This window comes from Anabrus simplex, chromosome 5, assembly GCF_040414725.1.
Source record: "Anabrus simplex isolate iqAnaSimp1 chromosome 5, ASM4041472v1, whole genome shotgun sequence".
Taxonomy (NCBI): domain Eukaryota; kingdom Metazoa; phylum Arthropoda; class Insecta; order Orthoptera; family Tettigoniidae; genus Anabrus; species Anabrus simplex.
The window spans coordinates 453,081,578-453,101,496 of NC_090269.1; the positions used below are offsets into that span (position 1 = coordinate 453,081,578).

At 39.2% G+C, this 19,919-nt stretch overlaps 1 protein-coding gene across 3 annotated transcripts in view; it reads right to left on the reverse strand.

The window, feature by feature from the left end:
* Window positions 1-282: 282 nt before the first annotated feature.
* LOC136875114 (zinc finger protein 501) overlaps window positions 283-19,919 on the reverse strand; it is a 66,945-nt gene continuing 47,308 nt past the window's right edge. For all 3 annotated transcript variants that reach the window (XM_068227998.1, XM_068227999.1, XM_068227997.1), the window contains one exon: window positions 283-1,181. In XM_068227998.1, coding sequence (XP_068084099.1) covers window positions 383-1,181 — 799 coding nt within the window. In that variant the 3' untranslated portion in view covers window positions 283-382. The remainder of the gene's footprint in view (window positions 1,182-19,919) is intronic.

Consider the following 19,919-nt stretch of genomic DNA (forward strand, 5'->3'; position numbering starts at 1 on the left):
AAGTGCAATACACAAATATATATTTATGTAAGGGAACCCTTTCCTTAGAGTGAACGTGACATCTAGCAGAATAACGTAGTCAGGGATGAAGAGACCTACGAAAATGTTAAACTAATGATTTTGAGTGGAATGTAAAGTAAAAGAGCAATTTTTTTATTTTTTATTATTTTCCAATAATACATGTATGGCAAAATTACATAAATACCATTAATCTTCTCAGAACTGAGCATACCGGTACCTCACTCCGGAAGCGATGGTATAACTACAACTGAAACTCTCCCTGTAAGGAACATATTACAAAACCCATGTGCCCTCAGTAATTTGCTTCATCTTGAATCATTGTGGGGGATAAGACTTCTTTTCTAAACGATTACAGGACACATTATGAATGCTGTCCGTATTTGTAGAAGGCTTTCCCAGAATGAGTAAACATGTGTCTTTGCAGAAAACTCTTACTACGAAAAGTAGTATTGCATATATCACAACAGTACCGCCATTTTCTTAAGTGGCTAAGTAGGTGTCTTTCAAGTCTACTGTTTTCAAAGAACGTTTCTCTGCATACCTTACATTTGAACGGTCCTGCTCCAGAGTGAATAAGCGCGTGTCGCCTCATGCTTGACTTTGTACTGAAATCCTTACCGCATTCATCACATTGGTACGGCCTTTCTCCAGAATGAAAATGCATGTGTCTTGTGAAATGAGTCTTATTGGACAAAGTTTTATTGCACACGTTACAATGATAAGGATTCGTTTCCGAGTGGCTTAACATATGTTCGCGAAGACAATACGGTCGTGCAAATGTTTTACTGCATAGTGTACAATGATGAACATATTTACCGGAATGAATCAACAAATGGTTCTTTAAACTCGACTTGTGGCGAAAAGTTCTACTGCATACATGACATTGGAACGGCCTTTCCCCAGAATGAATCGTTATGTGTGTTAAGAGACAAAACTTAGTGGCGAACGCCCTTCCGCAGACATTACAAACATTTCGCTGCTCTGTAGAATGAGTGAGCATATGCCTTTTCAAGTCCGACTTATCAGCGAAGGCTCTGCTGCACTCCGTGCATTTATTCCGCTTCACTCCAATATGACGTAACAAATGCCTCTTAAAGGCACTTCTTGTACGGAATTCCTTGCAGCAAGCATCACAGGAATATACCGCAATTGTCTCCACACTGAAATAAACAGAAGACTTATTACTATTTTGATGAACATAAAGCAATCAAGTACTGATATTAGAAGGAACATTAATAGACACCAATAAAATTTATCATACTAATATGTATTAAGTGTATTTCTTGCTAACACAACCTCTTATACAGAGGAGTACATCTGCTTCATATGTTAAGAATTTATGGTTTAAACCAAACTTGCAGATGAAGTTCGTAGGTTATACTGCCGTTGTTACAGTCATACAGTCCATACACTGGTTTGATGCAGTACTCCATGCCAGCCTGTGCTACCCTTTTCATTTCAACATTACTACTACATCTTTCATCTGCTTGTGATATTAATAACTCTGTCTACACCTAACATTCTTACCGTGTATTATCCCTCAAAATCCAACTGAACAATTCCTGGGTGTCTTAAGATGTGTTGTATCATTCTCTCTCTTCTTTTCGCCAAATTTTGTTGATTGGTCCTCTCCTCACCAGTTATCTCCATAGTTCTGACTTGATCTACGAATCCCAGCTTCACCATTCTTCTATAATACCACACTTCAAATGCCTCTGTTCTCTTTCTTTCTGAGCATGTTATTGCCCATATTTTGCTTCCGAAAAAAACCACGCTCCTAGTCGAAAATATTAAAAACATTTTTCTCACCCATATTTCAATGTACGAATCAAGCAAATTTTGTTTTGTAAGGATGGCCTTCCCTTTCTTGTGCTAGCCTGCATTTTTTCCTCCTTACTGCTGTCATTGTTAGTTATTTTATTATCAAGTAACAATATTTATATACTTCTTTTTAGACATTTCCTAATTTAATATTTCCTGCATTAGCTTTGACTTTACTCCATTACATCTGCTTTGGCCGTATGCATTTTCATTTGTACTCCTTCTGCATGATATGGTCCATATCACTCATCAGTATCTCCAATTTTCTGCCGAGTCACATAAAAATAGCAATATCATCGACAAATCTTAGGGTTTTGCTTTCCTCTCGTAGGACTGTGATCCCCTCATCAGATTACTCTTTAATTTCCTTTACAAAATATTCACTATTAACACTAAAAAGGAGGGGAACAAAATCAGCCTTGCCTCACCCCTTTCTGGATTACTGCTTCTCGTTCAAAGCCCTCAATTCTTATTACTGCAGACTGATTTTATAACAATATTTTCCTTCGATGCTTTGCATGCTAGTTATCTGGAGTAAAGGTTACGCTGTTCACAGTGATGGTAAATTCAGGACTAAATGTTATTTCAAAGCATTTATAACCTGTCTGTAGGGCTAACTGTCGTAAAGTATCTGTAAATAATTCAACATCACGGAAGATGAAACAATGGCTCTAAAGTGACCCATGTTTTAAAAATACGTTTCTGCCGATCACGGATAAGTTTGCGATGAAGAAAATTGTTTGTGAGATATATTGAACTGGATAATGGAAGCTTCAAAATTTTCGAGCAGCATTTTCAGCCGCCATCAAGTGAGAGTACATAAAGAGTTAAAGTTAGTTACTAACCTAACATCTTCAAGTAATCATAAACCTGTTTTTTCCACCACCTGGACGAACTCAAATAAGCATGTTATGAAAAATGCAAACAGAACACTTTAGCACCTTTATGACTGGTAATGATGTAAGTACAAATGTAAAAATCCTAGAGATGGCCCTTCTGGTAATTTTCAGTCTCTTTAAGACCGCGCATCACTCGAGAAAACCAATATTGATGTTCAACCCGGGAACGTCGCTAGGGTTTTTAGGGTCAAGTGCATTACATTCGCCACCGGAAACTGCCAGCATGCTGAACATTTCATATGGCAGTGTGTTCTCCATTGTTCACCAGCACCTCGAATTTCGTAAACTGTGTCAAAGATGGAACCTACATCTGTTCACGGATATCCACAAGGGTCAAATCTTCCAATCGTCACTGGCATTTTTGCAACGGTATTCTACAGAGGGCAACGAGTTTCTGCAGCTAATCATCACAGAGAAACGTGGGTCAACCACTTCACCCCCGAAACAAAGAGATCATGGATGGAATGGGTGCACACATCACCACTACGAACGCAGGTCAAGGTCAACCTTCAGCAGGAAACAAAATGACGACAGTGTTCTTTGACATGGAGGGTGTAGTACACGAGGTATTTATGCCGAAAGACACGGCAATCAACTCGGCTTCCCAGTTTCAAACGTTGAACCAGTTGTGTAAGGCAATTAAAGAAAAGGGGCGGGGAAAATTGAGCGCCGGTGTGATTTTGTTGCACGATAACGCAACACCTCACATGGCCAATCAAATGTCCGAACTGTTGCAGCGATTGAAGAGGGAAGTATGGCAACATACTCCATACAGTCAAGACCTAGCGTCATCTGATTATGTGTACCGTAAGCTGAAGAACGAATTTGGTGGGCGATGATTTCGAAACGATGAAGTGAAAGCAGCTTTCTCAAGGTGGTTACATAGCGCTGGATGTGATTTCGAAGTAACCGGAATCGAATAGTTGGTTGGCGGTTCCGAGAAATGTTCACAGTCTCTTAGGTACTATGTAGAAAAGTGAACTTACATTTTATGTTGTCATGGCCGTGTTGGTTTCATAAATCGCCATAACATGGAAGTGTAACTTACTTTTTGATTCGCCCTGGTAGTATGTCTCATGTTTCGCCGTAGGTTCCGCCTCATGACAAGGACCCCTTCGTTTCGTTTGTGATCAATACATCAGTACACTTTGCAGAGTTATTTGGAAACGTACTTTCCTTAGCAGAAAAGAAGTCATTGTTTCTACAAAATGTCTCATTTCTACATGAACTTGTGAAGAAGGTACGCTGTCAGCTGAGAACGCGGAGCCTACTCCCTACAGCAAACTCTCTCAGTGCGCACGTAATTCAATACGATGAATGTCGGAAACCGTAATTCCTATAATTCTTTAAAGAAAAATACCATTTCCCATCAGTTTTTATACGAGGAATTACAGGCTTAAAAGTTGTTGTCATTGTACTATAACACTACAAGTTTTCACTGCCTATTTGTAGAATTAACCTTTAAAATCATTAAATCATATGTTAGAAATATTTACAACGCTCCTTCCTCAGTCGTCTGATGAATTAGAAGAACTGTCATTTAAACTTCCGTGCGCATCTTTCTCCGAATGATGTTTCGAAATGTTATCGGTTTGTCGAATGCAAGGCTTCTTGGCACAGATCCCGAATCACCCACCGCTGACCTTCCATTCCCCACCTGGTTAGACATATTCACTTTGGTAATTATATGTTTTACATAAGCCCGTATCAACTCTATGAAGTTAAGCTCAAAATGAGCGACAGGCAGCCAGATGAGTTCAACGTCAGGACGAACATGTTTGATGATCTGCTCGAGTTCTTTTTCGGGTGTCCGGAAGTGTGGCTTGGCGCGAACAATTAGCTCCGCATCAGACATTTTTTCAAAATTCAGGATACCTGAAGGAAGCTCAATGACTCTACCTGTATCCATGTAATAATTTGATTTCTCTTCCGAGACATCGAAGAGTTTTTGTGTCAGGATCAACCATTGTATGATACGGCGCCTGATCCATCACAATAACAGACTGCATAAAAATTACGAGGCGTCGTGTGGTCAGCACGACAAATCCTCTCGGCCGTTATTCTTGGCTTTCTAGACCGTGTGTGAGCTCTGTACTGGTCATAATTCTCAGAGCGTCCATAATATTTTCTTGCCATCCGTGCTCATTGTATGGTTCTGGCCACACTATGAGCTTGTATCCAGCTGAGCGCACAGTACTGAGTTTCCTTAAATATATATCCCGCGATTTAGTAACTGTCACCGACTCCACCAATACAGGCTTTTTGTTAAGTTATTGTAGGAAAATCCTGAGATATTGACGATGTTTGGAAGAGTACTTCTTGCATTCCTGGGAAATCAGTCACGATCTGGACGAGTTTCTGATTGAATTATAAGGAACATCCTGTTGAAATAGAAGTCGTGTATACTTCCTCTCCCTAAACTCCAAAAGTAAGATCGTCCAGGTTTATTATTCGCCGTCCTGTCCTCATATACCTCTTCTCACTCGGTCCACCATTGAAGCGGCACATCTCTACGCGGTCGCCAATGACCTTGCAACAGTCCGGATACCTCTCATTATTGCTCCTTTCACTGTCGTCCCGAAAAACAAACACTGCACTAATGATCATGGCATTTTCCCCTCCCAATGACTGTGGTTTGGCTACCATCATGACCAATCGCAGGCAGAGGGAAAGTTCACTGCTCACTTCTGAAAGGAGTGTAAAGGTTGCGTGTTTATCTTTCATCGTTGGCTTTTCCCGGGCAAGCTCTACAGTGTCCGTCAAAAAACATTTTACCCTTCGTCGGACTCCGTAGCTGAACGGTGAGCGCATTGGTTTTCAGATATAAGGGTTCCGGGTTCGATTACTGGCCAGGTCATTGACATTTATCTTTACTCGTGGCTAGGTGGTAGGGGTTGTTCTCTCCACAAGGTAGCAATAGTATAGGTGGGACGACGATGATGATGATCGTTGTTTAATATCTAGGTCATCGGTCCCAAATGGTACGAAATGAGGCGAAATGCAATGACAATTTAAAAGTACAAATTCATTCACTGACCAGAATTCAAAAACCATGATGATGAAGAACGAATGGATGAATATGGATGAAGTGGATCCGACCCGCGATGCCTCACCTTCACAGAAACAATATTACTGACCAGGGACTTCTTACAAAGCACAATCCTGAACCGTTGATGCATGTTGTCTAAAGGGGTTCATTATCCAGATCAACGGTCCTACATTATGGCACTTTTTGCTAGTAAAGTACAAGAATATTTCTCAAGTTGCGCTACTAATCAAAGGTAGCGTAAACTCACAGTGTTCAAAACATTATGGTAGTATTCACAAGTACTGTACGCCGCACACAGGTCTATGGTCTTTCTCACAAAATAGCGCCACTGGTAGACTACACAAACCCATGGGCCATCTCACACAGGTGTACTAATTACAGGGACTTGTACTATCCCATGTTGTCCCTAACATAGTGGTACTAACCACAGGTACTTGAAAAGCACAGTGAAACGCCCTCTGGTGCTACTAATTATAAACCTATTGTGTACCTAGCACAGTGGTACTACTCGCAAGAACAGGTGACCCATGGCTTTCCCCGCGTGCTGGTACTTATCACAAGTAGTTTCATGGTTCGAATTCAATAATTCTTTCGTCGCCATAAGACCTATCTGTGTCGGTGTGACGTAAAGCAAATAGAAAAAAATCAATTATTCCTTGGCTGCCCCTTTAGTTACCTCTTACGAAAGGCAGGGGATATCATGTGTGTATTCCTCATCTGCGTTCCCATCCCATGTTGTCCCTAACATAGTGGTACTAACCACAGGTACTTGAAAAGCACAGTGAAACGCCCTCTGGTGCTACTAATTATAAACCTATTGTGTACCTAGCACAGTGGTACTACTCGCAAGAACAGGTGACCCATGGCTTTCCCCGCGTGCTGGTACTTATCACAAGTAGTTTCATGGTTCGAATTCAATAATTCTTTCGTCGCCATAAGACCTATCTGTGTCGGTGTGACGTAAAGCAAATAGAAAAAAATCAATTATTCCTTGGTTGCCCCTTTAGTTACCTCTTACGAAAGGCAGGGGATATCATGTGTGTATTCCTCATCTGCGTTCCCACCCACAGGCGGTGAGTTCAAATTTTGAAATTTCAAGTATTTAAAGTTCCAGGTCATGGCGGGGGGGGGAGGAGGAAATACCTCACCTCGTCATCTGGCATGTTATTCCCTTATTCCAGCTTCTCACCCCACAACACAAGATACTCATTTCAAAATATCACCAAGTGACTCAAAGAGCAGCGACAGAGTTCAGCAAAACACTCAATTATAAATCAACAAGTGCATGAGGCAAAAAACAGTTTTAATTTTAGCCTGAAATTCTCATGAGCTTCCAAATAAGCCGAACTATGATCACCCAGCAATGGGTGATGAAATAAAAACTAGGTACACACATCAACAACAATTAGATACCTTAAGATGTATTTAAGTTTGGTAGTGATCAGATCAATAATTTTAAAGTTATGAATGTTCAAAACTCAGCACTTTGTGTGAAATGGAAAATAAAATTACCAACACTTTTTTTGTTCATCCTGTGCTAAAATTATGACTGGGTAGGATAAAAATTTATACTCCATGCAATTAAACATAGAATAAAATAAGCTAAATTTTTGTGTATGTGGGACAAAGGATAACATATTAACTCAGGTGTCCATAATGTTTACACGACAGTGGGAGCGCATACACAATGCTTGTGATGCAATCTGCAAACAGGTTGGAGCATTCCAATAAATGCGGCATTTCTACCAATGTAGGGTGGAAGGCTGACACATTGACCACATGTTGTGAAGAGCAGATCAGAGACATGGTGACCATTCATTGAAGAGGCAGCAGACCTTAATGCATAAGCTATTGGGTATGGTAGCATTGCATTGAGTGGAGATCAAATCAACCACATGTTGTGAAGAACAAATCAAAACATGGTGATCATTCATTGAAGAGGAAGTGGGCCTTAATGCATAAGTCATTGGGTATGGCTGCATTTTGAGTGGGTGCTGGTCACATCGACCAAATGTTGTGAAGACCAGATCAAAGACAAGGTGATCATTGAATGAAGAGGCAGCTGACTTAACTGGTAACTCACTGGGTATGGTCGCAATGCAATGGGTGGAGGTCACATCGACCACATGTTGTGAAGAGCAGATCAAAGACATGGTGACCATTCATTGAAGAGGAAGAGGACCTTAATGCATAAGCTATTGGGTAAGGCTGCATAGAAATGGGTGGCTGACACATTGACCACATGTTGTGAAGAGCATATCAGAGATATGGTGACCATTCATTGAAGAGGCAGTGGACCTTATCGCGTAAGCTATTGGGTATGGTAGCATTGCATTGAGTGGAGGTCACATCAACCACATGTTGTGAAGAACAAATCAAAATATGGTGATCATTCATTGAAGAGGCAGCGGGCCTTAATGCATAAGTCATTGGGTATGGCTGCATTTTGAGTGGGTGGAGGTCATATCGACCACATGTTGTGAAGAGCAGATCAAAGACATTGTGATCATTCATTGAAGAGGCAGCAGACCTTAATGCATAAGTCAATAGGTATGGTTGCATTGCAATGGGTGGAAGGCTGACTCATCGACCACATGTTGTGAAGAGCAGATCAGAGACATGGTGACCATTCATTGAAGAGACAGAGAGCCTTAACGCATAAGCTATTGGGTATGGCTGCACTGCAATGGGTGGTCACATCGACCACATGTTGTGAAGGGAGATCAAAGACATGACGGTCATTCATTGAAGAGGCAGCGGACCTTAACGCATAAGTTATTGGGTATGCCTGCATTTTGAGTGGGTGGTGGTTACACTGACCACATGTTGTGAAGACTAGACCAAAGACAAAGTGATCATTCATTGAAGAGGCAGATGACCTTAACGCCTAAGCTATTAGGTATGGTTGCACTGCAATGGGTGGAGGACACATTGACCACATGTTGTGAAGACTAGACCAAAGACAAGGTGATCATTGAATGAAGAGGCAGCTGACTTAACTGGTAACTCACTGGGTATGGTCGCAATGCAATGGGTGGTGGTCACATCGACCACATGTTGTGATCAACAGATCAACGACATGGTGACCATTCATTGAAGAGGCAGCAGACCTTAACGCATAAGTCACTGGGTATGGGGTCAATCAAGGCCCCACACCGCTGGCTGCGCAGAAGCGTGCGACTGGGGTAGACATGTCCATGTGAGTACCGCCATGTTGTGGGCGCTCCTCAGCTTGACGCGGAGATCGTATGGAATTCGTGCTATAACTTAAATTTGGCACACATGAAAACATCTGCCCTACAAAATTAATAACAGCTTAAACTGACTACCGTGTACACACGAAATAAGTATACATAATATGAAGACTGTGGTAATATTAAAATATATTTCTGTATAAAAATTGAGCAATCTACACAAATCCTTTGGATAGCCCATAGGTGGCACACCTAAAAAACTTCAGCAGACTGAATAAGAAGACTGAAAAATACACTACTGCAAAATACACTACCGGTACCTCGAAAATTATCATGTCGCTCACTTTAATATAAGGGTCATGTTCATAACTGATGTGTTTGAACATTGTACGTATGGCAAGAAGGCCGGACTCAAAGGATCACGTGACAATCTGTCCCTTGAGAAACCTAGACTCTACAATTTAGCTTTATTGGAAATAAAAAGACATGTTAAAAAAGCAGTCTACAACTTAAGTAAGATTACACAGTGTGAGATAAAAGTTGCCTGTCTCTCAGTAGACTGGAGAACACATAAATATTTACAAACTCCTGTACCAATAACAATAATCTTCAATATCAACAAAAAAAAGGAAGCATGTGAAATAAAATCTTTCTATGAATGGTACATAGCTTATGATTCCTCTCCAATAAGTCATTAGGTCTACAGCAAATTTTACTCAATTCTTGTTTAAAAAGTACAGGACTGCAGAAATCTTTCTAAAACAATCAGATACATGTTTTAATATTTTCTAAATATGAAATGCCGGCTCTGCAGTGTAGGGGTAGCGCGTCTACTACTTACCTCGAGGCCCCAGGTTCAATCCCCGGCCAGGTCAGAGATTTGTAGCTGAATCTGAGAGCTGGTTCGATGTCCGCTCGGCCTACGTGATTACAATTGCGGAGCTATCTGACGGTGAGATAACGACCGAGCAGATTCGCCGTGCTGACTACACGACACCTCGTAATCTGCAGGCCTTTAGGTTGAGCAGCGGTCGCTTGGTAGGCCATGGCCTTTCGGGCCTGTTGTGTCATGGGGTTTGGTTTGGGTTTGGTTTGGATATGAAATAACGTAACTGGATGAGCAGAAGTTATCATTATTGTGTGATTTGGATTTAGGTAAATGCTGCCTGACATTTGTTACACTAGTGCTAGTCTTCTATTGTGTACTTCTTAAAATGAAATTAATGTCTAGGGTTAGTTCGAGTTTCTCTGCGTGGTTTAGGCTTAAGTTTTATTTTTACCAATTTGCTTTACGTCACACCGGCACAGATATGTCTTATCGCGACGATGGGATAGGAAAGGCCTAGGAATGAGAAGGAGGAGCCCATGTCCTTAATTAAAGTCAGCCCAGGCATTTGCCTGGTGTGAAAATGGGAAACCACTGAAAACCATCCTCAGGGCTGTGTAGCACTGGTGGACTGGCCGCGTCAGCCCGTCTATAGACGGTGCGTGAGAATTTTAATTTTTTTGAGTTTCCCAGTTCACTTTCAAGTGCGAATTTGAACAGTGACATGTTCTGCCATCTGTTGGGCATTATGTAGAACTAACTGATCAGAGATTATAGCTTTGGAAAGAAACTTACAGAGCTTTTTGTAGACGTCTGTGGAGTTCATCTGTGATGTAAACAAACATGGCGGAACAACAATTTGTTTGCTCTTGCAGCGATGTTATTTCGGATCGCAGAATCTTTCAGTTATTAACCACAGCGGAAAGTGATGATGGAGATAATCATTTAAAGTAATTGTTAAGCAATTTTGAAAGTGAGAGTGATAGAGAGAGTGCTGAAAATATTCTATGTGAGAGAGAAACAGAGCCTCCTTCTAAACAAAAGAAGAAAAACACATTGAGTACAAGCTATTTTATCGCTAATTACATGGCAGATGGATTACTTCTTCACCAGAGTTTCAGGTAACTCGGACAGGCTCTGAGGGCCAAGTAGTGTCTGATGACAACCCAAAAATCATTGATTTTTTAGAAACTTTTGTGCCAGTGGAGTTGGTGCCGATAGCTGAACAAATCGGCATCACAAACAACCAGTAGAAAACATTTATCTATCACCACATTCCAGGTTTGGAAAGTATTTTCAAATATCAACTCATATACTTCTAAGAAGTTACATGTATTAGTTGCGTACAGATTTTAGGAAATAAAATTATTTTGGGCTCTTTACTTTGTATAAAGATAATGCACGCATGGGCACATAAGTGTAATTTTGTTTTCCCTCAAAATAATATTGAACATAAGTGTAGGATTTTCCATTTGCAATTAGATTTATAAAGAACAAACATTTATAAACATTTTAAGCTAATCCTCCCACTGATAAGTTAAAAATTGAGGCTTCTACAAATTTTTTACATGCACTGAGGTAGCAAACAGTCAACTGGTAACTCAGCACTTAAAACGTTAAATTGACTGTTTTAGTTTGTATATTTTAATGTGTTTTTTACAATATTATATTGCATGATATATTACTCCAATTTGAGGTGATCCGTTATTCTACCATACTCTATCACCTATCATTTTACTGAAAATAAGGCATAGCGAATTAGATCCACCGATTATTTTAAACTCACAATCATTGTTCATCATCATTTGTTTTAAATTCAAGTGAGTGGATAGTGAACCCGCTCACCTCCCGAGTCCCAGACTAGCCTTAATCTCAGGGGTGATCAGTATGTAAAAATGTTAAAAATTTTAACCAATAACAAAAATATATATATAGGCGCACCAAATGAACACAGGGAAGAACGGGGCATGCAAATTAAGGAAAAGGGGGACGGCTGATTTATAGATACTAATTCTAGACTCCACAATAGGAATAGGAAGTGACAACTTAAATTCCATGCGCATACTGGAATAACTACAATAAAAATGTATGAAAACTGTTTCCTATTGACATTGCAATAAGGAGCAATTAATTCACTTAAATCGCACACAGCAAGTGATTACAATTATTAAACCTAGAAATTTCCATCCTGAAAAAGAATACATACATTTGAATTCACCTCACTACTCTGGTAGTGTGAAATATTTGGTGAAATCGCCCCATGGGTTACTGGGGATCGAATCCACATCTGTATGAGTGGATGTTTCACTGCTGGAGATCATCTTTCGGAGACAAAGGCATGAGAGTAACTATTTACTGTCATCTCCATGTTCCATTGGACATGAGTCACTTCCGGTATGTACATTCTAGTGGGCCGGACCCCCACCGTGGAAATGTTATCGTATCTAAAACGGGAATTTTTGTACAGACAAACTCTAGCCTATATTTCCAGATTCACAAACATGCCAGATGTAGCTCGTTAACTCAAAGCTTATCTCAATATTTACATTTTTCAATATGACAAGACGTATGGAAAGGTTCATTACTATGCTCGCACAATGAAGACATGTGCCGTCCACGGGTTATTCCATACCTACCACCAACAATCTCCCACGTGGAAAACCAACATCTGGTTCCAACCAATTCGACACATGACGATTGTCCCTATCATATCTTCCTATGATTATTAAATAATTGTCATTATCATTCTTTATCTGATCGTTATCATATTCTGTGATTAACATCAATTATTTTATTGTTATCATTAATTTCAATTGTCATCCTATATTTGATTATTATCATTTATCATCCGGGATGATTTTATGCTATCCTTTGCCGACGTTTCAAACGAAGGGTCGTTTTTCATCGTAATTAATCCGCACAAATTAATGATCAGTTTCATAATAAATTATTACTATTATTATTATTATTATTATTAATATTATTATAGATTATCATATTCATAACACTGAATCATCGTCCATTAAATATCTTAAATTCCTTTCATCATAATTGAAGACTGGAAATTCCAAAGGGGCTAAGTACCATTTTTGTGAAAAATGAGATTTTGCTGCCTGTAGGAGGTATGTATCAAGGCCAATGCCTGAAGAAAGGTTCCAAGTCCGTACGTGCTCCTGATAGTTTCCTATGACTGCTCCTAGATTGCGCGGGTGGTACATCCAGCGCATGATGAATGTCGATAGGGGCTAAGTCCACTTTCTGCCACTGGCGCTCTGCTCTTTATCAGTCGCCATATGTTAATGAAGATGGCTGATGTTACAGTGCGTAGTGTTTCTGTAGACTGTATGTGTATGTGGAATGAGAGTGAAGGTGGCAGGGGGGCCAATGAAATCGTGTCCTGTTTATTTACATTTTTCAATCAACTACATAGCATTACAGTGAAGAGAAAGCTGTGTGTATGGAGTGACAACTGCTCCGCACAAAATAAAAACAAAATAATGCTATTCGTCTACATGTTCCTTGTTTCTTGTGGTGTGTTTGAATGTATTGACCATAAATATCTCATATCTGGACATAGCTTTCTGGCATGCGATCGAGATTTCGCAATGATCGAAAAGAGAAAGAAGACAGTGAAGTGTTTTATTCCCGATGATCTGATGAAGTTAGTGAGATCATCACGTCATGCAAAGCCATTCAGAGTTTTGGAAATGCATGACTCTCACTTTCTGGTCTTTAACACAGCAGCAGATAACTTGCTCACCACCAACAAACTGAATATATCAACTGCATCTTGGATCAGAGTAACTGCCCCAGGAGAAGTCAAAATACGAAGAACCCTGAATGAGCTTGAAGAGTGGACGGCATTTAATGTCCTGAAGAAGGGAAAATCTGTTTCAGATTTCCAACATATTGAAATAAAGCAAGTTGAGAACCGCCATTGTATTTCAAAGGAGAAGAAGAAAGACCTTTTAAGCATGATTCAATATTTACCTGAAGAATATAGGAAGTTCTACCAGGATATTTGTAGTTAAAAGTGTGTAAAATGTCACAAGAAGGTATTTGTTACTCTCCTTCCACATCCTCTAGCTATTGTAATAATTTCTTTACATCAGAAGAAAAATGGACTTATCCCTTTTGTCATCAAAAGATAAATGGACTTAGCCCTTTTCTAAATTATCATTTTTGTTTTGGTACTATGTGCTTACTAGTTGTTCAGTTAAGTCTGTGAGTTAACTACCAGGCCACAGCAGCCTCTAGTGTGCAATATGAGTGTATTATTTGTATCAAGTAATTCTTCAGGGAATAAATTGGTTTTCTTTAATTATCTCAAAACTTTCATTTTGGTACTTAGCCCCTTTGGAATTTCCAGTCTTCAATTATTATTCTCAAAATACTATTGCAAGTTTCTTCTTCTTCTGCTCCTTCAACTTTTTATTATTATTATTATTATTATTATTATTATTATTATTATACCGGGTGGTACACCTCTACGCCGCAAGTTTAAATATTGCACCAATTGGAACTCATCTACAGGAGAAACCCTGAACTTTAAAAACTGGATTAATTCATGAGTTTTCTCAGAAGATGTCACTACCATAAATTTGTGACTACAAAGTTGTCAATACTGTGTGGATTTCAACTTGTTTTGTTTTCCATTGATCAAGAAGTGTGAACATTCTCTTAGTCTCTACAAAAAACTATGATCATGCACCCTGGTGCGAAGTGAAGGAACTTTTTTGAAGAAATTTTGTATTCATAAGTTTTCTCTTTACTAAATTTCGTTCAATCATTTGTGGGTTGGCAATATTAATCCTTTCTTTCCACCTGTTTTGAATTGAGCCAATCCAGAAATTCTGTAATTAATTTTTGACCAATCATGTATTTTTCTTCGACTTTGAGTGTATTTTCAAGACGGACCAATAAACAAATAGGGTGTGGCTTGATTATTCATGAAAGATCTTGAATCTTCCACGAGGGTATAAAAACTGCTGATTTTCTTGTCTCTCGGCCACTTCTTCAACATCTAGCTTAGTGTATCGACGTGTAGCAGAGGGCGGGTAGCGCCTCTTTCTTCGGGCAGCAGCTCTTCAACAAGGTAATGGCCGTTTAACATCTTTATTTCTTGCTAGCTCAGCAGTTTAACCCTCGGGGAAGGTCCAAAACCTTTATGATGTAACCTATCTTTCAAACATGTAATCTTCTGTTGTTTTGTAACTGTAAACCGGGGATAGAGAGTGCTTTACCCTCTCGAGCTCCCCTTCATTTTTGGTTTGAGGTGACTACGTTTTGTAATTGTTTTCTTCCCTTCTGCAATGTCTTAAATTTTTCTCATACGAGTCACCTTCATATTTGGGATTAGCCCCTGTTTCTTTGGCCTAGTGCCCCTTAGGTTTTAAAAAGGTTTCATTTAGGAGTGCAAGTACACGCCTCCATTCATTTTTGTGTTTTGGGCCATTTACTTAAACTATTATTTTTCGACTAAGACCCAGTAGATTGGGTACGACATACCCCCGTTTCATTTAATGTAAGTTGTGCCTTGTGGGCAATTAAGTGTAAAAATCTGATGTGGCCTTGTAATAGGTGTGAAAAATTGAGAGCAGGTCAGCTCTTTTATATGTGGTAAAAGTGCCTCTAGGAGGCCTGACATGGTTTTTGGAGCTAATGCTCCTTGTATGAAGGGGTTTTCTGCCCTTTGAACAAATGTATGCCTGGGTAAAGTTGGGCTAGTAGCTCAAGGATTGTAAATTGGGGCTCGAAGCCCAGAACTTGTTAAGATCCCTGAACTAGTGCTTTCATTTGTAGAAAGCATATGTTGTACCTGATTTTTCATTGTTATTTCACCTAGTGAAAATTTGTTAAATCTTGTTGTCTATTGAAAATATAATCTTCGGTTAAATTTTAAGTTTTGGTTTCATATTGTGGATAGACCCATTCCAGCCTGCACCTTCTCTCACCTCTGCATTCCACGGGTAACCCCGTAACAATTATTATTATTATTATTATTATTATTATTTTCATCAGTGGAGATTATCATTATCATATCACTTATTCATCATGGATATAATATTTTACATTGATCTCTCCATAATTATCCTCAAATTATTCTAATAAATTCTTCCTATTATTACTCTTCGAATTATTATTATTATTATTATTATTATGATAACTCTATTTCACGTGTTACACTACCGTTAGCGATATTTATGGTTAATGCATAAGCTTTTAAAATTTTGGTCTACTTTGGCACTAAGCAATTGATTTAAGACAAGATTCACTTGGATTATTATTATTATTATTATTAAAATGGAAAGTTTTATATTTTTATTTCCACTCTCTAGAATTTAGTCACATATCTTGAGTCCCAATATGAACCACCAAGATCCGATTTACATCGATCAGGACACCACGGTATTGGGAACCGCAACCATCATTCTCGTACTGCCATTAATTTTATGGGGACACCATGTCTTCCCAAGACACATCTCAAATCCCATGGCACATCGTGGCTGGGCAAATACATCCAATGCCTGTGATTGCTAAATTATTCATTCCTTTTCATTTGAAGTCCATTTATTCCACTGGAACTCTTCAAATATTTAATATACTACTTAATCCTCGGTGCATGGATTCTGCCACTCATAACACCCGAATCGACATTATATCATCATAGGCATCGAGATTTATCTATTTTATCATCAAAACCAGTACGGCTCAATTCTCACCTCATGCCGGATTTTCGTCCCGCACGACTTCCAATCTTAAAAATGGGCTCAAACCATTCTCAGCTTTCAACATAACGTGACCATCCTATACACGTGCCTCTATCACTTCTAAACACATTTTTATGGTAATTATCAAGTCCAAAAATGTGAAATAAACAATTTACAAAGTATCAAATTTACTGCCCGAATTAAAGTCTTTTGCGCCACATGTTATTTCTACATCGATTATTACTTTCACCAGCAAATTCTCACAGCATTATTATTATTTCCTTCAATTTAACTTGCACACTCACAAAGCATTATTATTATTATTATTATTATTATTATTATTATTATTATTATTATTATTATATTTCATGACCTTCCGTACGCAAGTACAAATTTTACACACCCTGGCACTTTCATAACCTGGTTTTCTGGTAACAAATATGCCTAACTAATGTACAAATAATCACCGTGGTGACTGACAAGTCAAAATAAACTGGGTTAGCATAAAAGAAGAATCTAACACTTGAAATGAACTTAAATCAAAGTATTCACAAACAGCATGCATTAATTGAAAGAAATATCCCATACTTACATTATATACAACAAACAAATATCCAATTAATTAGTCTAACCCATAATTACATTAATGTAAATTAGTTCGTCCATCTATCTTAAATAAATCATGGATTCGGGAAGCGATCCGTGTGTTACGTTAAGTAACCATGATTAATTTACCTTGAGTCCCGTTTTGTTGCGATTAACATCCCCAAACATATAAAATTTGTGTACTCATTCCTGTGTAGAATTTCATTGTCTCGTGGCGATGGAGAAGCCTCATGGCCCCATATTGGTTTACTCGTGCATCATGTCGCACTTTATAATATTAACAAAACATAACACTTCTGGGGGATTACCTATTATTAACACCTTACTAAAGAATTTACAATGATTTATAAAAAAAACACTTATAGGCACCTAAAGACCCATTACACTTTCACTATTATATTCTTCCTTGTGCCCGAACCACAAGTCGTGACACTTACAACGAGGTGTCGTTTTATTTGACCCGGCCCATATCGCGTTAGTCAACCGGCAGTTCCTGATGTATTTCTAGGCCGTCTCGTGATCGCTCGCTCCTACAGTTCCCCACTCGGACAATTATTGTATCACCGTCTATCTTGAAATATTTACTTCAGGCTCCGCACACTGCTTTCAAAAAAGTACTATTGGCGTTCAGTTAGTTATTTATATTCACTCACATGAAACCTTTAGAAATGTATTAATTTCAACATACAGTTGTACTGATTATTTACACTCAGTACTATGAATATACTCACTGTTCGTCTTCACTCTCATAACAACTCACGTACTTTCATCTCTAACTGACTTCGAATGCGTCCCGAGGTAATGACTTACAGAGTCAACGTGTCAGAGTCTCAACTACTTCATACGACTGGTGATGTGAGGTCCAACTCCTGGTTATTTATGGACGATATGGTTTCCCGCCGGGGTCATCCGCGGTCATACCAGAGGGAGGGGGTTTGGTTATCTTAAATCGGCACTTGCAGGTGGATTTGGATCTCTGAATTTATCCCACTTATTAAACTGATGGTACACATTCACGTGTCGTATTCTGATCTCATATCGTTCGGCGATCACGGAGATATTACTTGATCTTACATCCAGAAATAGATAAGAACTAATATGAAAGTGGCAGGACAATTAACTTCATTTTAACATCTAGCTTTTTAAGAAATTTGGTGTTTAACCACTTGACGTACTTTGACGGATCTCTCCGTCCTGGCTCTCGACTGCACTCTGGTACAAAGACAGATCTCTCCGTCCGCACGTAGTGTTTATTTCCGTACCCGCTCCAAGCCGATTTCCTTTGTGAAAGTATTTGGTATTAGTAAGGTAACTTCTTGACAGATGGAATCACTGTTTTATTCCATTGATGTATTTGATAAGCAGGTCTGTGCAGTTATTCCGTGTAAGCGAAATCATGGCTGCCTCCATGTTGAGTGACGAAGCGATTATATGGGAAGTTTTAGAAGAGAATGAAATTGATATAGAAATAAGCGACGAAGAATTTAGTAGATATGGAAAGTAGTGAAAGTAGTTCGTGTGATAGAAACTTTAGCGCTGGTAGGGGTGAACAAAGTGCTGTTTTGCCGTCAAATATGTCACTGAATTTTAGGCCTACAACTGATGCCGCACCAGCGGCTTCTAATCATGTTTTACGCGATAGGGTATGGAACTGGGAGCACGTAAGTAATACTCCAGAGTACCATTCATGCATCGCAACTGGTGAAATAGTGTTTTTCAAAGGCACGTAGGACAATGCCCGAACGAACTACAAGTTGTGAATGAATTTCTAACAGCAGACTTTCCGGGAACATCTAACCAATGAGGTAAATGCTTATGCAAGTAAATGTCTTGTATCGGCTGCCGAGGATATAAACAGGGTAATGTCATTTGGAAAGGAACACTGGTTTCCTGTATCTGTGGCTGAAATGAAGGCCAGATTACCTTGAAGTGGTCATGTATGATGGAAAAAGACGTTCAGACCCAATCTTGTTGTTGACTACAACTATGGAAAGGGTGGTGTTGATTTCCATGACCAGAGACTCGCATCATTCCCCCTTGATGAGGAAGTATGTAAAAGGATACACAAAATATACTTCTACATGCTAGACATGACACATCTGAATTCCAACATCATTCATCCCCTCCTCAACCCTGAAAAGAAGCGAGTAGTCTTTGCCACCTTCCGGATCAATTTAGCCGAACAGCTGTTGGCAAGTGTGACCTTGCCTGACTATCCAAAATAAGGCACCCAAGCCCTGGGGATACACCACTGAGACTTCAAGAGAGGCACTGGGGACACTTTCTGACCAAAATACCCCCAACAACGAAGAAGGTTATCCCATCACGGAGATGCAAAGTCTGTGTGACACGGGGTCTGAGGAAGGAATCTTCATTTGAATGCCACCGGTGCAAGGTGGCGATGCACGAATATGACTGTTTTATGATCTACCACATTCATAAAGACTTCACAAAGTACATCTGAGAGTAGTTTGGATATTTCCTCTCATTAAGTTGCTGGAAAGCATGCTTTTTCAGTGTCGGTGATAATATCATGTAATGTAATGAAAATAAATGGTACACCAAGGCATAAATAAGTTCAGTTAAATGGTATGTGAATGGGTTAACTATCAACTTAAAACAAATGCATAACATTCACAAAATGGCTATTAACGGAGATGCATCTTAATTTGATATCATCTACTGCCAGCTCATCAATTCTGATATTCCACTTTACATTAGGCCTACTAGAAGCCAGAATAATATGAAACACTCTTGGACATCTACTGCTGAGTTTTAATGCCAACATCATAA